The sequence below is a fragment of the Melanerpes formicivorus genome, unplaced genomic scaffold, assembly GCF_026170545.1.
Source record: "Melanerpes formicivorus ecotype bairdi unplaced genomic scaffold, bMelFor1.0.p_v2 SCAF_100, whole genome shotgun sequence".
In the NCBI taxonomy this organism is placed as follows: domain Eukaryota; kingdom Metazoa; phylum Chordata; class Aves; order Piciformes; family Picidae; genus Melanerpes; species Melanerpes formicivorus.
The window spans coordinates 1,295,843-1,312,923 of NW_027142452.1; the positions used below are offsets into that span (position 1 = coordinate 1,295,843).

General features: G+C 52.9%; 1 protein-coding gene across 4 annotated transcripts in view; it reads right to left on the bottom strand.

Annotated features, from left to right (window-relative positions):
- Positions 1–1,904: 1,904 nt before the first annotated feature.
- CDC27 (cell division cycle 27) overlaps positions 1,905–17,081 on the bottom strand; it is a 44,444-nt gene continuing 29,267 nt past the window's right edge. For 2 of the 4 annotated variants that reach the window (XM_068166317.1, XM_068166315.1), the window contains exons 11-19: positions 16,842–17,049; positions 15,848–16,017; positions 14,976–15,128; positions 12,520–12,728; positions 11,256–11,373; positions 9,566–9,694; positions 5,521–5,595; positions 4,963–5,143; positions 1,905–2,283 (exon numbers count right to left, since the gene is read on the bottom strand). In XM_068166317.1, the coding sequence (XP_068022418.1) occupies positions 2,201–2,283; positions 4,963–5,143; positions 5,521–5,595; positions 9,566–9,694; positions 11,256–11,373; positions 12,520–12,728; positions 14,976–15,128; positions 15,848–16,017; positions 16,842–17,049 (1,326 nt within the window). In that variant the 3' untranslated portion in view covers positions 1,905–2,200. Of the gene's footprint in view, positions 2,284–4,962; positions 5,144–5,520; positions 5,596–9,565; positions 9,695–11,255; positions 11,374–12,519; positions 12,729–14,975; positions 15,129–15,847; positions 16,021–16,841; positions 17,050–17,081 lie in introns of all 4 variants that reach the window. The other 2 variants (XM_068166316.1, XM_068166314.1) reach the window with 1 other exon arrangement.

The following is a 17,081-nucleotide window of genomic DNA, read 5'->3' on the forward strand; positions in this document are numbered from 1 at the left end:
GAAACACCTTCATGGGTGGCACTCAGGCCTAAGTGCTGCTCCAGACCTTCTGAGGTGCTGCTTAAACTCCTCCTTGTGAGGGATGGGCTGGGAAGCTGCACACAGGCTAGGTGGGAAAGTGCCAGGACAGACCTGGGGAACTCCAGAGCCCCGAGAGTGAGCTCTGCCCCTCAGGAATTCTGAGCCCTGCGTTTGCCTCAGGCAGGACTCATCAGGAAAGGAAACCACCCCAGGAAGTCCATCAGCAGAGGCAGCAGTGAGATGCAGAATGCTCAGGACAGCTGAAGCACACCATGATTTTCCAGTTAATCCAGCAGCCTTCCAGCCACAAGCTGGGCAGAGGCACAAAGCTCCTTGACTGCATCCTCATTCCTCTCCTTTCCACGCTCTTTGGGGACTTGAAGCCTATTTTTCACTGCTTATCCTCCTACTTAAAAAACAAACACACACACACACCACATCAGGTTTAAGTTTCTTTGCTCAGCACTTGAGGCTTAGCTGTCAAGTGATAAAGACATCTCTGAGGCTCCTGCCCAGAGCTCCACCACAAGAGTTGATGTACCTGGTGTAAAACAAGGAGAGAATTAACCCCGACCCCCATGAAGTTCTGAAGGCAATTCAAAGACCCCCCCCCACCCCCAGGATATTAAAACAAAGCAAGGAAAAGAAAACCAAGTCCAAACCCCACGAAGACTGATCACAACAAGGATGTTGCTATGAAATTCATCTCATTCCCAATTTATTAGGATGCATCAACTGCTCTTTAAAACCGCTGCTATCATACAGGTTATCATCACCGCGTGAGGGCACCGCCTGCTGCTGCACAACGCTGCAGAGAAAGAGCATTTGGGACCCGAGGAGGTGCTCGCAGAGGTCTCTTCTCCAAGAAGCAGCCTCTTGGAGAAGAGGCCAAAAAAAACAAACCCCACCAAACCCCAGGTGTTCCTAGAGTGAGAATCCTAAAGAACAGCTGAGAGAGGAGAGAGAACTGCAGGGGTTTGGCATCCTGCTCGGACCACGCTCGATGGAAGAGGTTTAAGATCTCTCCTGCGACGCGCTCGGCTAAGGTTCTGATTGCATTAAGGCTTCCACGGTCTTCCCAGTCTGCCTGCTTCGAAACACGCAGCCACCCTGGCTGAAGGGCCTGGGTGTTTGCACAGGACAGTTGGATCTAAAGTTTCTCTCTTGATTTTGCCCTTTATTAAGTTTTATTCTTACCACGGGGAGGGGGAAGAACAAGTCCAAAGGGGGGTGTGAAGGAAGGGGGCGGGGGGAACAGCAACCCAACGGAAACAAAGGAAGCAAGGTGGTGCTGACTTGTTTCTCTGAAGTACAAAGTAAACACTGACCTTCCAGAAACTGGGTGAATAAATTAATTCTTGGTTAGGACACTGAAAGCACTTCATGAAAAGCTTTTGATTCTGCAAGGTTGATTCTCCTGCTGCGCCTCCGCTGCCGCCAGCCTGCGCCCCCAGCCCCCGGGGGGCACGGCCCCAGCACCTGCAGGGGTGTTTGCTCGCCAGAGACACCCCGAGCTTTTAAGGTCATTTACATTCCCTGGCATTTAAGTTACACTACAATATGCAACAAAAAAAAACCCAATCCCAAACAAAGCAACCAAAACCCAAAACAAACCCCAGAGAGTCTTTGAAGAGCCTGCGTTTGCCAGCGCTGTCCTCGGGAGGAGCTGGCAATGAGGTTCAGCACTCTCGCTCGCCAAGGAAAAGAACCAAACTAAGACATTTCTGGAGTAGAGAACAAGACACTGCTTCAAGAGGGACTATCCCCACATCTACTGGCTTCCTTAGAGCAAACCACAAGTCTTTCTTCCATGATATAGTTTTCTTTTCCTCCCCCCCCCCCCTCTTTTTTTCCTCTCCCCCCTCCCCACCCTCCCCCCGCAAAAGGAGAGTCCAAACCAACACAAGAATGCTGATAACATCTATAGCATTTCCTCCTGCAGATGTGTGAGAGCCGAGCCGAGGCTGGGGAGCAGCTGAACGCTGTGCACTGCCAGGAGCGACTCTGGCGGCCAGCTCAAAGTCTGAGCGGTGCGCTGGGTGGGGCGGGAGGGGTGGTGGTGGCAGTGGAGGATGATGACAGTGCTGGCTCAGTGATGTGGAGCCCCAGGATGCAGAGGGAGGGGAGAACACAACAGTCCCAGTCACACACTCAAGCTCAGGCAGTGGCTTTGCAGATGTCAAAACTCATCGCTCTCCACCGCGTGGAGCTGGGTGTCGTCCGCGTCCGTCATGCTGCTCTCCTGGGACTCATCTGTGCCCACTGCAAAGGGAAACACACACACAGGACTCAAACACCACACAGGTTTCTACCCCCCAACGACCAACATCAGCTCCAGCAACTGGCTTGGGCTTCCTTTCTGAACACTCTGAAGTTCATAAATACCTCAGGGCTGGGGGTTCAAGAGGGAGGGGACAGGGACAGGGACAGGCTCTGCTCAGCTGCACCCTGGGATAGTATCACAGAATCAGTCAGGGTTGGAAGGGACCACAAGGATCAGCCAGTTCCAAACCCCTGCCATGGGCAGGGACACCCCACACTAGATCAGCCTGGCCAGAGCCTCACCCAGCCTGGGCTTAAACACCTCCAGGGACAGGGCCCCAAGCACCTCCCTGCACAACCCATTCCAGGGCTGGACAGGACAAGGGGCAGTGGATGTGAACTCCAGCACAGGAGGTTCCACCTCAACATGAGGAGGAACTTCTTCACTGTGAGGGTGACAGAGCACTGGAACAGGCTGCTCCTTCTCTGCAGGCTTTCCAGCCCCATCTGGATGTGTTCCTGGGTGACCTGTGCTGGATTCTGTGGTGCTGCTCTGGCAGGCGGGTTGGACTCAACGACCTCTGGAGATGCCTTCCAGCCTGTCAGCTGTAAAGCCACATGGATTTCTCCTCCTAACACCCTGAGTCCTGGTAGCTTAACGAAGCCCAAATAAATTCATTCATTCAGGAATCCACACAAAGCAGATTCAACAAACACTGCTGCAGCCACCTTCTGCTAAGCATCTGACACCTCCAACACCTACTGCAGTTAGGGATTGATGTGGAGGGCTCCAGAACTGCCAATGGAGCAATTTAGCCATCCCACTCCTTCAAAACACACCAGCTGCCTGAAATGCTCCCACCAGCTACCCACTGCATTGGGACCACTTGATTTCCCTCCTCCATGGAGGTAGCCAAGGCCAGGGTGCACAGGGCCTTGAGCAACTTGGTGCAGTGGAAGGTGCTCCCACATTCCAGGGGCCCTCCAGTACCTAAAGGGGGCTACAGGACAGCTGGGGAGGGACTGTTAGTAAGGGCCTGTAGTGATAGGACAAGGAGCAATGGCTTGAAACCAGAGCAGGGGAGACACAGATTGGGTATCAGGAAGAAGTTCTTTACACTGAGGGAGGTGAGACACTGGCACAGGCTGCTCAGAGGAGCTGTGGATACCTCACCCCTGGAAGTGTTTAAGCCCAGGCTGGATGAGGCTTGGAGCACCCTGGGCTGGTGGGAGGTGTCCCTGCCCATGGCAGAGGGGTTGGAACTGGATGAGCTTTAAGGTCCCTTCCAACCCAACCCATTCTGTGACCCTGTGAAAGGGAACTGCTCACAGCCTGACACTGCTCTCTGGTTTACATTTCCTGCACAGATTCAGTTGTTGCTTCTCTCCCTTTCAGGTTGTGTTTGGTTTGGGGGGGGCAGGTTGGGGTTTTGGGTTGGTTCTGGGGGGCCAGGTTGGGGTTTTGGGTTGGTTCTGGGGGGCAGGTTGGGGGTTTTGGGTTGGTTCTGGGGGGCCAGGTTGGGGGTTTTGGGTTGGTTCTGGGGGGCCAGGTTGGGGTTTTGGGTTGGTTCTGGGGGTTAGGGTTTTGGGTTGGTTCTGGGGGGCCAGGTTGGGGTTTTTGGGTTGGTTCTGGGGGGCCAGGTTGGGGTTTTTGGGTTTGAAGTGTGGGGTTAGGGTTTTTTCTTTGGTGCTGCTGAAGTGCTGCTCAGCACTTCCAGAGCTCTGTCTCCATCTTCTGGTCAGAGCCTGCTCAGCCTCTCGGGTTCTAAGTTGTTTCAACTACAACATCAGGGAAAGAAACTCCTTGACAGCTCAGGAAGTGCAGGATCAATCTGCAGTATTAAAAGCACACTGGCCACAGGCCCAACAGAAACCAAAAGCCACCATGACCTACAGCAAGAGAAGTGCCACGTGGCAAGATTTGGAGCTGCAGAACACAGCCTGCAGCTGTTCCTAAGAATCCCAAACCTGTTGGACTTTCTGCTTTGGAGGGAGAGAACTGAGCTGTTAGCATTTGTTGCCCAGCACTACTCCCAGCCTGCAGCAGAGGTCAGGATTTCTGACTATCCATGTTCCAGGCTGGGTGAGGCTCTGGCCAGGCTGATCCAGTGTGGGGTGTCCCTGCCCATGGCAGGGGGGCTGGAACTGGCTGATCCTTGTGGTCCCTTCCAGCCCTGACTGATTCTGTGATCAGGAAGTTCATGGAAGAGGAGCAGCCTGTGCCACTCCTTTGTGGGAAGGCTGCAGAGGCATTTTTCATAAGGCTGCCTAGAGACATCCAAGCTGAATCTGCTCTGCTCTCATTTCAAAGCACTGCTCCTCGTTCTGTCACTGCAGGTCTTTGCAAACAGTCCCTCTGCAGCTTCCTTGGAGCCCCTTAAGGTACCAGAAGGCTGCTCTAAGGTCCCCCCTGAGCCTTCTCTTCTCCAGGCTGAACAACCCCAGCTCCCTCAGCCTGTCCTCACTGCAAAGCTGCTCCAGCCCTTGGATCATTATCTCCATTCCACTCCACCTACAGATTGTTAAGGACTGTCCCAGTCTTGCTCTCACTGGAGGAAGGATGAATGGAGAGCCTCTGGAGGAGTTCTGCCAGGCAGCAAGGCAGAGCAGCAGGCTTTGCTGATTACACCTGGGATTCCTCCTGCCACCACCCAAGTGGAAAATCCTGGAAATACAAACCTGATTCATAGGGATAACATTCACTGATTTGCTCCTCTTGAGTGATTGGTTCCTCATCATCGGGAAGGTAGCGCTTGTCAATGGCCTCTTTGATCTGGTTATTGGCTCCTTTGGGATCTAAGTCCATTGCCCATGAGAAATTCATTAGGGCCAAATGTGTCTGACCCAGTTTTTTATAGACCTGAAAGGAAAGCAGACAAAGGCCTCCACTGAGATCAAGCTGCTACTGGAAGCTCTGGAGAGCAAACAGCCCAAGACTTACCACAGGGATGCCATGGGGAGCAGCAAGTGTGTAGGAAGGGGGAGCAAGAGATTCCAATCAAAACAGAACTAAATTAGCAGCTGACAGCTTCAAAAGCATCAGGAGGTGGATATTGAGAGACCAGGTTAAGCTGTACATCCATCAGCCTGCGTGTTTGGGTTTGGCTCTATTTAAAGCCTCAGGAGGCTGCTCCAAAGGGAAGCAGTTTGGCAGCAGGCAGAAAGTTCCTCATCAGGTAAACACTTCTGCAGTGAGGGAAGGCAGAGGGCTGGGGATCAGAGCTAGGTTTTACCTACCTTTCCTATTAAAAAGTAAACAAGAGACTCTTTGGGAACAATCTGTTTCAGTTCTTCAAGTTCTTGTAAAGCAGACTGAAAAGGAGGAAAAGCTTAGGTGAGTACAAGCCAGCAGCCTGCAACCAGCTACCCAGCACCAACTCTGACTCAGCACCAAGGGCCAAACTAGCAAAGCAGCTGAAATGCCTTTTACATTCCCTTCTCATCTGAAGCCTGCAGGATTTTAGGGTGGCACAATTGTTTTGGTTGGCAAAGACCTTAAAGATCATCAACTCCAACCACTCTCTGACTCTGCCAAAGCTGGTGCTAAACCATGGCCCTCAGCACCACACTTCTGCAGCTTTCCAACACCTCCAGGGATGGGGACTCAACCTCCTCCCTGGGCAGTGTTTGAGAACCCTTCCAGTGAAGAAGTTTCTTCCAGTGTCCAACCTAAACCTCCCCTGCTGCAACTTGAGGCCATTTCCTCTTGTCCTGCTGCTGGTTTCTTAGGAGAAGAGACCAACCCCCACCTGGCTCCAATCTCCTTTCAGGGAGTTGTAGAGGGCCAGGTCTCCCCTCAGCCTCCTTTTCCCTAGGCTGAACACCCCCAGTTCCCTCAGCTGCTCCTCCCCAGCCCTGTTCTCCAGATCCCTCACCAGCTCTGCTGCCTTCCTCTGGAACTGCTCCATCCCCTCAATGTCCTCCTTAGAATAAGGGCCCCAAAACAAAACAGTGCTCAAGATGTGGCCTCAATAGTGCTGAGTACAGGGAGACAATCACTGCCCTGCTCCTGCTGGCCACACGGTGGCTGATCCAAGCCAGGATGCTGGTGGCCTTGGCCAGCTCGGCACACCCTGGCTTGGATTCAGCTGGCTGGCAATCAACAGCCCCATTAGCAGCCCAATTATTACAGAAACACAGCAAGCTGGATAGAAATAAACCCACAGTGGCTCGAGTCTTCTCCAACACATCTCACAACTCTGGTATCAAGTGTCCCTGCTGCCCCCAGCAAGCCACAGTGGGGTAGAGGACAAGATGCTGGAGCCTCTATTACAAGACAGATATGGACATGCTGGAAGGTGTCCAGAGCAGGGCCAGGAGGAGGAGCAGAGGGCTGGAGCTGCTCTGCTGTGAGGACAGACTGAAGGAGTTGGGGCTGTTCAGTCTGGAGAAGAGAAGGCTCCCAGGTGACCTCTTTGTGGCCTTCCAGGATCTGCAGGGGGCTCCACGAGGGCTGGGGAGGGACTGCTCAGGATCTCAGGCAGTGATAGGCCTAGGGGGAATGGAATGAAGCTGGAGGTGGGGAGATTCAGGCTGGAGGGGAAGAGGAAGTTCTTCCCCATGAGAGTGGTGAAGCCCTGGAATGGGTTTGGCCAGGGGGGTGGTTGGGGCCCTGTCCCTGGAGGTGTTTAAGGCCAGGCTGGCTGAGGCTGTGGCCAGGCTGATCTAGTGTGGGGTGTCCCTGCCCATGGCAGGGGGTTGGAGCTGGGTAATCCTTGTGGTCCCTTCCAACCCTGACTGATGCTATGATTCCATGCTGATGCTACATTTGCTGGGAGCACCTCCTGTGGTGCAGAGAGCTTCTGAAGAAGTCAGAACCTTGATGTATTTTGTGCTGGATGTAGCTCCCAGCCTGTGCTTTGGAGAGCCTCTGGCTTTAGATCTCTCTCTGTGGACTTTCCCAAAGGCTGACTTGTTTATATTAGGCAGCTGAAGTCCAAACTATTTAGTGAAGCTTCTTTTTGAGTTGTAAAAGCTAAATGGTTGACACTGGGACAATCAATCCTGCTGTGGCAGTAAGCTGGCATCATTAAGAAATCCTACCCACAAATATTTAGTCTGCAGTGAGAAATAAACCTTGGGTTTAGTCCTAACAAAAAGAGAGAGTTCCCTTCAGCCCTCTAAAATTGATTCATGGGAAGATCATTTCAACCTACTGCTTGCTACATAAATGGAAGTGGAACCCAACATTTATTTACCCAACCCTGGCCAAATTTATCACACACTCCAAACTTTCTTAACCACTGCTGCTAAAACCCTAAACACTTCACCAAGTTTTATGCAGTTCATGTGCAGAGCAGGGCTCCAGGCTTCAATTTCAGCAGCCAAAGCAGTCCAAAGGTTTTATTTCTCAAGCCCATGGGCAGGAGGTTCCTTCACTAGCACAGGGGCAATAAGACAGAGGGCTACTAATTTTTTTGCCCCTCCTGCATTCATCCTCTGCTTTCAAACTGTGAAGCCACTCTACAAGCAGGCACTTCCTTGAGCCCTTGGCCTTAACAGAGTTGGCATTTCCTTGGCTCAGTCAGAACTTGCATTTTGGGAAGTTCAGAGTCAAGCTCTCCCTTTAAAGTGCACACCCAAACATTCCTTCCCTCCCAGGAGCGGTCAGGCACTGGCACAGGCTGCCCAGGGAGGTGCTGGAGCCACCATCCCTGGATGATGGTCAAGAAACACGTGGCCATGGCACCTGGGGACGTGGTTTGGTGGCCATGGTGGTCTCAGGTTGATGATTGGACTCAATGACCCTGGAGGTCTTCCCAACCAAAGCAATTCTATGACTCTATGATCCTCCAACCCCCCCAGACCAAACAGGCCAGAGGACAACAGTCACTGGAAAGAGACTGTGGGGAGAGTTCTGGAGCCCCTATGGCAAGAGGGATCTGGAGGTGCTGGAAGGTGTCCAGAGCAGGGCCAGGAGGAGGAGCAGAGGGCTGGAGCTGCTCTGCTGTGGGCACAGACTGAGGGAGTTGGGGCTGTTCAGTCTGGAGAAGAGAAGGCTCTGAGGTGACCTCATTGTGGCCTTCCAGGATCTGCAGGGGGCTCCAGGAAGGCTGGGGAGGGACTGCTCAGGATCTCAGGCAGTGATAGGACTAGGGGCAATGGAATGAAGCTGGAGGTGGGGAGATTGAGGCTGGAGGGGAGGAGGAAGTTCTTCCCCATGAGAGTGGTGAAGCCCTGGAATGGGTTGTGCAGGGAGGTGGTTGGGGCCCTGTCCCTGGGGGTGTTTAAGGCCAGGCTGGCTGAGGCTCTGGCCAGGCTGATCTAGTGTGGGGTGTCCCTGCCCATGGCAGGGGGGTTGGAGCTGGCTGATCCTTGTAGTCCCTTCCAGCCCTGACTGCTACTACTGTGAGATCTTCACTCACTCTGAACAGGGCCTAGGTCAGCAGGGGTCAGACCAAGTTTGCTTAGCTCTAATTCTTCACTTGCTGACACAGCCTCTGAAGGAGCTGGTTCTTGTGGCTGCTGGTGTGGGGCAGTTTAATGAGCCCTTTTGTGGTATCAGTCCCTGCCTCCCCCTTCTCTCTTTCTCCAGGTTCAGGCTAAAACAATGCCAATTTTCAAGCACTACCTGCTGGCCCCAGATTTGAGAACAACCACAAAGTCTAACACAGTTCCTTTGATCAAGCTGACACTTGTCTAACCAAATACTTCATGTTAGCCTCTACAAGAGAGTGTGGCCAGCAAGTCAAGGGAGGTTCTCCTCCCCCTCCACTCTGCCCTGGTGAGGCCACATCTGGAGTACTGTGTCCAGTTCTGGGCTCCCTGGTTCAAGCAGGGCAGGGACTTGATGGAAAGAGTAGAGACAAAGGGCTAAAAGATGATCAGGGGACTGAGCAGCTCTCTTGTGAGGAAAGACTGAGGGAGTGAGGCTGTTCAGTCTGGAAACCACAAGGCTGAGAGGGATCTCATCAGTGCTTATAACTCAAGGGCAGGTGACAGGAGGATGGGGCCAGGGGCAGGACAAGGACTAACAGGCACAGATTGGAACATCAGAAGTTCCATCTAAACATGAGGAGGAACTTCTTTAATCTAAGGGCAACAGAAGAGGCTGCCCAGGAAGGTGGAGGAGCCTCCATCCCTGGAGACACTCAAAAGCTGCCTGGCTGTGCTCCTGCCTGCCCTGCCCTAGAGACCCTGCCTTGACAGGGGAGTTGGACTTGATCTCCAGAGGTCTCCTGCAGCCTCTTTCTGTGACTCTGGGGAGCCAGAGCAGTGTCCCAGGCTCCTCCCCAAGCCCTGCTGCCACCCCATGCTCACCTCTTCCTGCACCAAGCCTTACCTTATACTTCTCATTTGCAAACAATACAGAAGCTCTATGGAATTTGCATAGTGGGTTCTTGGGGTCGATGTTGATGGCTTTGTTTAAAGTATCCAAAGCCTTCTCAGATTTTTTCAGTGCATGCTGGACCTGTCAGAGAAAGAGGAGAGCTTGGAAAGGGAGAACAACAACTCTCCTGCCATGCCAGGACAAATCCATTGGATTACACTCCCTTACAATCTGTTCTTTTTAAAAGCCTAGTCCAATTCCAGCCCAACTCTTCCCAAGCTTCCTTGCAGGAAGGCAGCTTCACCTCACCCCCTCCCCACCTCAAGGTGTTCTCAGCACCCCACAGCTGACAAATCACTGAACCTTTGGCCAGGAGCAAACTCAGTGCCCTTCTCTGTCAGTAAGTGAGAGGCAGCCACTCTCCCTGCAGCATCTGACACAGCCTTGCTGCCACAGCAGGCAACTGAATGCCAGCAGGTAGGCACCCAGCACACTTCACAGCCTGAAGTCTCCACCATGGATATCTGAGGAGTGATTTCCAGCTGTAAGCTCTGCATCTGCTGCCTCTGATTTCCAAGGGCTGCAGCAGCTGCTGGATCAAGGAGCACTGCAAATGTAACTGCAGAGAGGGTGGCTGAAGCAGCTGCCTCCCACCTAAAACTTCACCTGCCTTAAGGTGGATTAAGCAGTAAATTGGCACAGCTACAAGTGACTGCAATGAGGGAATGTGGGGATACAGCCAGGACCAAAGCACTGTGCTCTGAAAGGTGAGAAAGGGGCCTCAGAACTGAAGTTCTGGGCCAAGTGCATGCAGAAGCAGTTAAAACCTAGCCACATTTTTATGCATGAAGTATAAACCACCCCCCTATAAACACTCTGCTCACACTAACATCTGCACACAGGCTGGCTTTGCAGATCACTCCTCTCTTGGCTGACTCACAAATGACCTGAGAGTGTCATTTCATTGCTGCCTGAGAGGGGGAAGCGAGGGGGAAGCGAGGGGGAAGCGAGGGGGAAGCGAGGGGGAAGCGAGGGGGAAGCGAGGGGGGAAGCGAGGGGGAAGCGAGGGGGAAGAGAGGGGAAGCGAGGGGGAAGAGAGGGGGAAGAGAGGGGGAAGCGAGGGGGAAGCGAGGGGGAAGAGAGGGGAAGCGAGGGGGAAGCGAGGGGGAAGAGAGGGGGAAGAGAGGGGGAAGAGAGGGGGAAGAGAGGGGAAAGCGAGGGGGAAGCGAGGGGGAAGCGAGGGGGAAGCGAGGGGGAAGCGAGGGGGAAGCGAGGGGGAAGCGAGGGGGAAGCGAGGGGGAAGCGAGGGGGAAGCGAGGGGGAAGCGAGGGGGAAGCGAGGGGGAAGCGAGGGGGAAGCGAGGGGGGAAGCGAGGGGGAAGCGAGGGGGAAGCGAGGGGGAAGCGAGGGGGAAGCGAGGGGGAAGCGAGGGGGAAGCGAGGGGGAAGCGAGGGGGAAGCGAGGGGGGAAGCGAGGGGGAAGCGAGGGGGAAGCGAGGGGAAGCGAGGGGGAAGCGAGGGGAAGAGGTTTCTCTTCCAGGACATGAACCCTGTGGCTCTTCACTGAGCTGCCCCTCAGATCCCCCAGCAGCTCCTCTGAACTCCTTGCTCAAGCAGCCCAGGGAGTTCCTTTCCTCGCTGCACTGCAGCACACCAGCAGCAGCCCAGCCCCACAAGGACAGAGGAAAGGTGCAATCTACTTACTACTCCAATGTGACACAGTAAGACTGAGCTCTGAGGGTTGATATCAAGTGCTTTCTGGAAATGCATCTCTGCTAGGCTGAACTTTTCCTGCTTGTAATAAATCATTCCCAAGCCATACCTGCAAGCAGAAAACGCAGTCCTGGTAAGGAAGGCTGCATGCCAAAGCAGACTGACCTTTGTCAGGGAGTGGGACCTGGCAGAAAGAGGCTTGCCAACCCCATCCAGGGTGGGAAACAATTTGCTGGAGGGGACAAAACAAAGCCCCCCTGTGTCTAAAATGATCTTGGGGCTCTTTGCTCAGCTGGGTAGCTTGAAGAATTGGTGCCATGAGAGAGGAAGAGTGGCTGAACAGCTACAGAGTAAAAGACATACCACAGCTCCTCCAGATTCACAGCTCAGGTGATTTGCAGCAGATCTAAGCTGGCCTGCTTGATTTATTTTCCACAGAGGAAGCTGTAGGAAGCTTGACTGTGGCTGTGGCCCCATCATGAGAGGCAGGGACCTGCTGGAGTGGGTCCAAAAGAGGCCACAGAGATGATCAGAGGCCTGGAGCACCTCTGCGCTGAAGCTAGGCTGAGAGAGTTGAGGCTGTTCAGCCTGGAGAAGAGAAGGCTGCAGGGAGACCTCAGAGCTGCATTTCAATATCTGAAGGGGACCTACAGGAAGGCTGGGGAGGGACTGCTGGGGAGGGACTGCTCAGGAGGGCTTGGAGAGATGGGCAAGGGGAATGGTTTCAAACTGGAGCAGGGGAGATTCAGTGGTGGTGAAATACTGGGACAGGTTGCCCAGGGATGTGGTTAAGGCCCCATCCCTGGAGACATTCAAGATCAGACTTGATGTGGTCCTGAGCAGTCTGACCTCATTGGAGGTGTCCCTGCTGCCTGCAGGGGGGGTGGACAAGATGACCTTTGAGGGTCCCTTGCAACCCAATGCAATCTGTGACTGCATCCTAAGCTATAAGGGGACAGATCTCATCTCTCTAGCTGCCACTGAAGCACAACCATGGATGCAGGAGTGCTGCAGAGCAGAGCAGAGCAGCACAGCTGGGGTAATACAGCCAAGATGATCTGGAGGAACTGAAAGCTCCATCCTTTTCTCCTCTTTGTGGCAGTAACTTGAAAGAGGTGAGGCCCACACCACCTGCAGAGCTTTGCTCTCCTCTTAGAAGAGTGGCAGGGGAGTAAGAGCAGTGGTGGCATGCAGATGCTCCTCCCTGAGCAGGTGTGGATCACATGCCAAAGGAGAGGGCTGAAGCAAAACTCACCATGCATTGTAGTGTCTGGGGTTGACTCTGATTGCGTTTCTAAAGCAGGCTAATGCTTTGTCTAGCTCCTCTGTCAACACAAATTCATGCCCCAGCAGGGTGTAGGCATAAGCATAGTTGGGGTCAACCTGAATGGCTCTCTGGAAGAACTTGATGGCGATGTCATGCTCTCGCTGCAAGCTGAAACAGTTCCCTGCAGCACACCAGGCCTGGCAAACAAAACCAACATTCCACAGTCAGCAAACCTTCTGCCACTGCTCAGCCCAAACTCAGGCACTGACCTCTTTACAGAATGATTTACAACTTCCTCCTCAGTGAAATAAAGATCCCAACAGTATCAACCCTCCCCCAGGTTAGTCGAGTCTCATTCCCCAGAGGCAGCTAGGCCTAAACAGACTCCGGCTAGAGAAGCTGAAATGAAGAGATGGAGAATTTAAGGACACCAAATGAGTCTGTGCCAATTAGATACTGTGATGACTAATGACTGAAGCCTTTGAAGCTGTTGAAGAGGCTAGGAATAAAACATCTTAGACACTGAAGAATAACGAAGGAGGAGACAGCACATTCCCCTTCTCTCTTCAGCTCCAACCGACAACTCTGCAACTCTGCAGAGCAACAATTTTAGCAGCAGCCTCCTCTTCCCCTCCTGCTCAGCACCCAGCACAGGCAATGTAAACCACCACAGCCCAGGATCCCTTGCCTTCCCAGCTCCTTAGCATCACTGCCAAATGCAGTAGCTGCTCTCTGCTCCTTGCATTAGAATCTGCATTCTCTCCTCTCCAGACTGCCTAAACTACCAACTGCCTCACTGCCTTTGGTTTCCCCACTGTTAGACAAGCTAACAAGAGAGCATGAGCAGGATTCTCTTCTCAAACAACAACTGGCTGTCCATGGGTCCATGGCCCAGGGGAGGCCAGGGACAAGCAGAGTCCCTCAGGGATCAGTCCTGGGCCCAGGATTGTTCAACATCCCTGTGGGTGCCATGGGCAGTGGCACTGAGTGCAGCCTCAGCAGGGTTGCTGATGGCACCAAGCTGTGTGGGGCAGCAGACAGCTGGAGGGAAGGGATCCATCCAGAGGGAGCTGGGCAGGCTGCAGAGCTGGGCACAAGCCAACCTCAGGAGGTTCAACAGGACCAAGGGCAGGGTCCTGCATCAGGGTCAAGGCAACCCCAGGCACAAATCCAGGCTGGGCAGGGACTGGCTGGAAAGCAGCCCTGAGGAGAGAGCCTTAGGGGTGCTGGGGGAGGAGAAGCTCACCAGGAGCTCTCAGTGTGCACTTGCAGCCCAGAAAGCCAACCAGAGCCTGGGCTGCAGCAGGAGAAGTGTGGCCAGCAGGGCAAGGGAGATGATTCTCCCCCTCTGCTCAGCTCTGGGGAGACCCCACCTGGAGTCCTGCCTCCAGTTCTGGAGCCCCTAGGACAAGAGGGATGTGGAGGTGCTGAAAGGTGCCCGGAGCAGGGCCAGGAGGAGGAGCAGAGGGCTGGAGCTGCTCTGCTGTGAGCACAGACTGAAGAAGTTGGGGCTGTTCAGTCTGGAGAAGAGAAGGCTCCCAGGTGACCTCTTTGTGGCCTTCCAGGATCTGCAGGGGGCTCCAGGAAGGCTGGGGAGGGACTGCTCAGGATCTCAGGCAGTGATAGGCCTAGGGGGAATGGAATGAAGCTGGAGGTGGGGAGATTCAGGCTGGAGGTGAGGAGGAAGTTCTTCCCCATGAGAGTGGTGAAGCTCTGGAATGGGTTGTGCAGGGAGGTGGTTGGGGCCCTGTCCCTGGAGGTGTTTAAGGCCAGGCTGGCTGAGGCTCTGGCCAGGCTGATCTAGTGTGGGGTGTCCCTGCCCATGGCAGGGGGTTGGAACTAGATGATCCTTGTGGTCCCTTCCAGCCCTGACTGATACTCTGAACTTCCCAACATGACCTACAGCTCCCTCAGCTCTTCAGATCACAGCTATGAACACCCAGCTATCACTCTGTGGCATTTTGCATGTCATGGCTTGATACCACCACACACTCTGCAGCTGAATGGACTTTGGCAAACAGATATGCAACAGTGAGTCTCAAAGGAAATTCTAGAGCAAATATCTCTGAAGTGCCAGCAAATTAACTGCAGCAATTAAGAGGTGCCTCAGGAAAAGGAGATTCCTTATCTTTCACACTGGCAGCAGCAGGGACTGACTAAGCCACCATCTTCCTGGCTGAAGGGTGCCAATGCAAATTTCAATAGCCATTAAGAGGTAAAAGGTTTCCACCTGTTCCATGTAAGCTGATATTCTACTTCCAAGAAGCCATTTCAGGCCTCCTCAGTTCAACAACATCCTGCCCACCTCCCTCTCTGTTTTGCCACGCAGCTCCCACAGGAGGATACACTTCCAGCAGGTGTGAGAGCTCAGAGCTCTGCTCTCAGTCACTGACTTTACCACACACAGTTACCCTCCTCCCATGCAAGGCCACAGCTTTGCATACCTCAGGTGAGTTTTTATCCATGTCTGTCAAATCCTTTGAAAGAACTGAAAGGGCAACATCTTTCTGCAGGTGCCACAGCGTAGTGGAGTAGATCTCCATGCCCTCCACTCTGTAGTTTTCAATCCTCCTTACTTCTGAAAATATCCTCTCAGCCTAAGAACAGAAATTACACTTCAACACAACTCCCCCCTCCAAAGCAGAGCACACAGGTGGAGGTTAGAAGCCTCCTCCTGTCCAGACTGAGCATTTCCTTTGCTTTGTGAGGGTGTTAAGGAGAGATATATGTCCTGTAAGGGAAGGAAGGGAACTGGATGATCCTTGTGGTCCCTTCCAACCCTGACTGACACTATGACACTATGACACTATACTAAGTCCCAATGGCAGCAGAAACACTGCCAGCCCTCCCACTGCTGACTGATGAGGTCATGGATACCCCCTCCCTAGAAGTGCTCAAGGCCAGGTTGGATGAGGCCTTGAGGAGCCTGATCTAGCAAGAGGTGTCCCTGCCCATGGCAGTGGGGTTGGAACTGGAGGATCTGGAAGGTCCCCTCCAAGGCAAACCATTCTGTGAGTTAACTGACAACTCTGCAGCACAATTACATCAGCACAGCTGTGGGTGAAGGTGAGGAGAGGCAAGGAGAAGATCCCCAGGGTTGGAAGAAAAGGGAAATAACACTCAAGGAACTCTAAAGTAACTCCACCTCTCCAGGAAAGCTCCATGGCTGATGTGTACTCAAGATGTAAATCCACTCCAGGTACAACCTGGTGTGTTTATACAACTACCTCAGCTGTAAATCTCTCACCACCATTGCAGGCAGGGTGCAGGTTTGTGCAAAACCAGAGAGGAAAATCCCAACCCAGACAGTTCCTACCTGCATGTACTCTGCCAGTTCAAAGTAGGCTCTCCCAATTTGGCACAGCACCCAGCCAGTGTTGTAGTGGTGGGATGGCAAATGGCTTAGGATGTTGATAGCTTCCTTGCAGTTGTATGAACACAAGGCTAAATAACCTTTGCCCATGTCCCGGAGGAGGCTCATCAAACCTTCTGGGAGAAGAAAGCAATAAATACCAGGGGACAAACCCAGACCAAACACAAGCAACAAGCAACCCCCACTTGAGATTTCTTCACATGACACTAATCATCCCAGAAGCTCTTCACTGTGGCAGGCTCTGCTCCTGAAAAATCTCTCAGGAGTTCCCAAACACAAGCTTCATTTAGCAGACATCAACCTGTGCAAGGCTAGCCAGCGTGTGAAGGCTTCCTTCTGTGGCTCTGAAGCCAGCAACAGAACACTCAGGAACACTCCTGAAGCTCAGGGCAAGTGGAGTTTGGCATTTCCAGCAGCAGCCATTCAAAGGTTTTGTTAGGTCTGAATGCAGTTTCCATGTCTAGTATCCATGGATACACCTTCTTGCTGCCTAGAAACATTATGGAGCCAGGAGAGGCATTCAGCAGTTTGTCTAGGCTTCTCTGACAGCCTGAACAAAGGCTTGTTTGGAAACAACTGGGAAACAGGAAGGCTGAACAGAGTACAGAAACCCAGCTTGCAGGGGAGAGAACTGCCTCACTCAGAGCTCCCTTCACTCAGTTTCTAAGGATCTGGCCTGAAAACAGTTTCAGCATTAATGAGGATCAGAGGCTGGAAGAGTTATCTGCTTATGGCTAACCACTTTTCACTCCCTCTTCACATGTTCTTTGCAAGACACTGAATTCAATGCCTTTATAATTACCCCAAGGTGACAGCTGCAGGCTAACTGAAGCAAGACAGAAAACCACACTGGAGCAAAACTCCTTTCTCATTCAACCTTCCAACACAGCCTTATGAAGTTTAAACTCCTCTGCAGTCCACCAGTGTTCAAACAGACCTGCTGCTGCTTTCTGGAGTGTGAAAGCCTGGATCTGTGGTGTGACAGTGGAAATTTTCCCTTCTGAAATGATGGAAGAGTCCAGTTTGGTGATTTCCAAGCTGTCATTCAGGTTTGGCTGAGTTATTCCTCCCTTATTTGTTTTGCTTTTTGTTTTCCTGTTTGGAATCTTCGGTGGAAACTTCATCTTTAATTTTTTGCTATTTTCCTGCAAGTAAGAAGATGGAGAGTTCCAGAAGG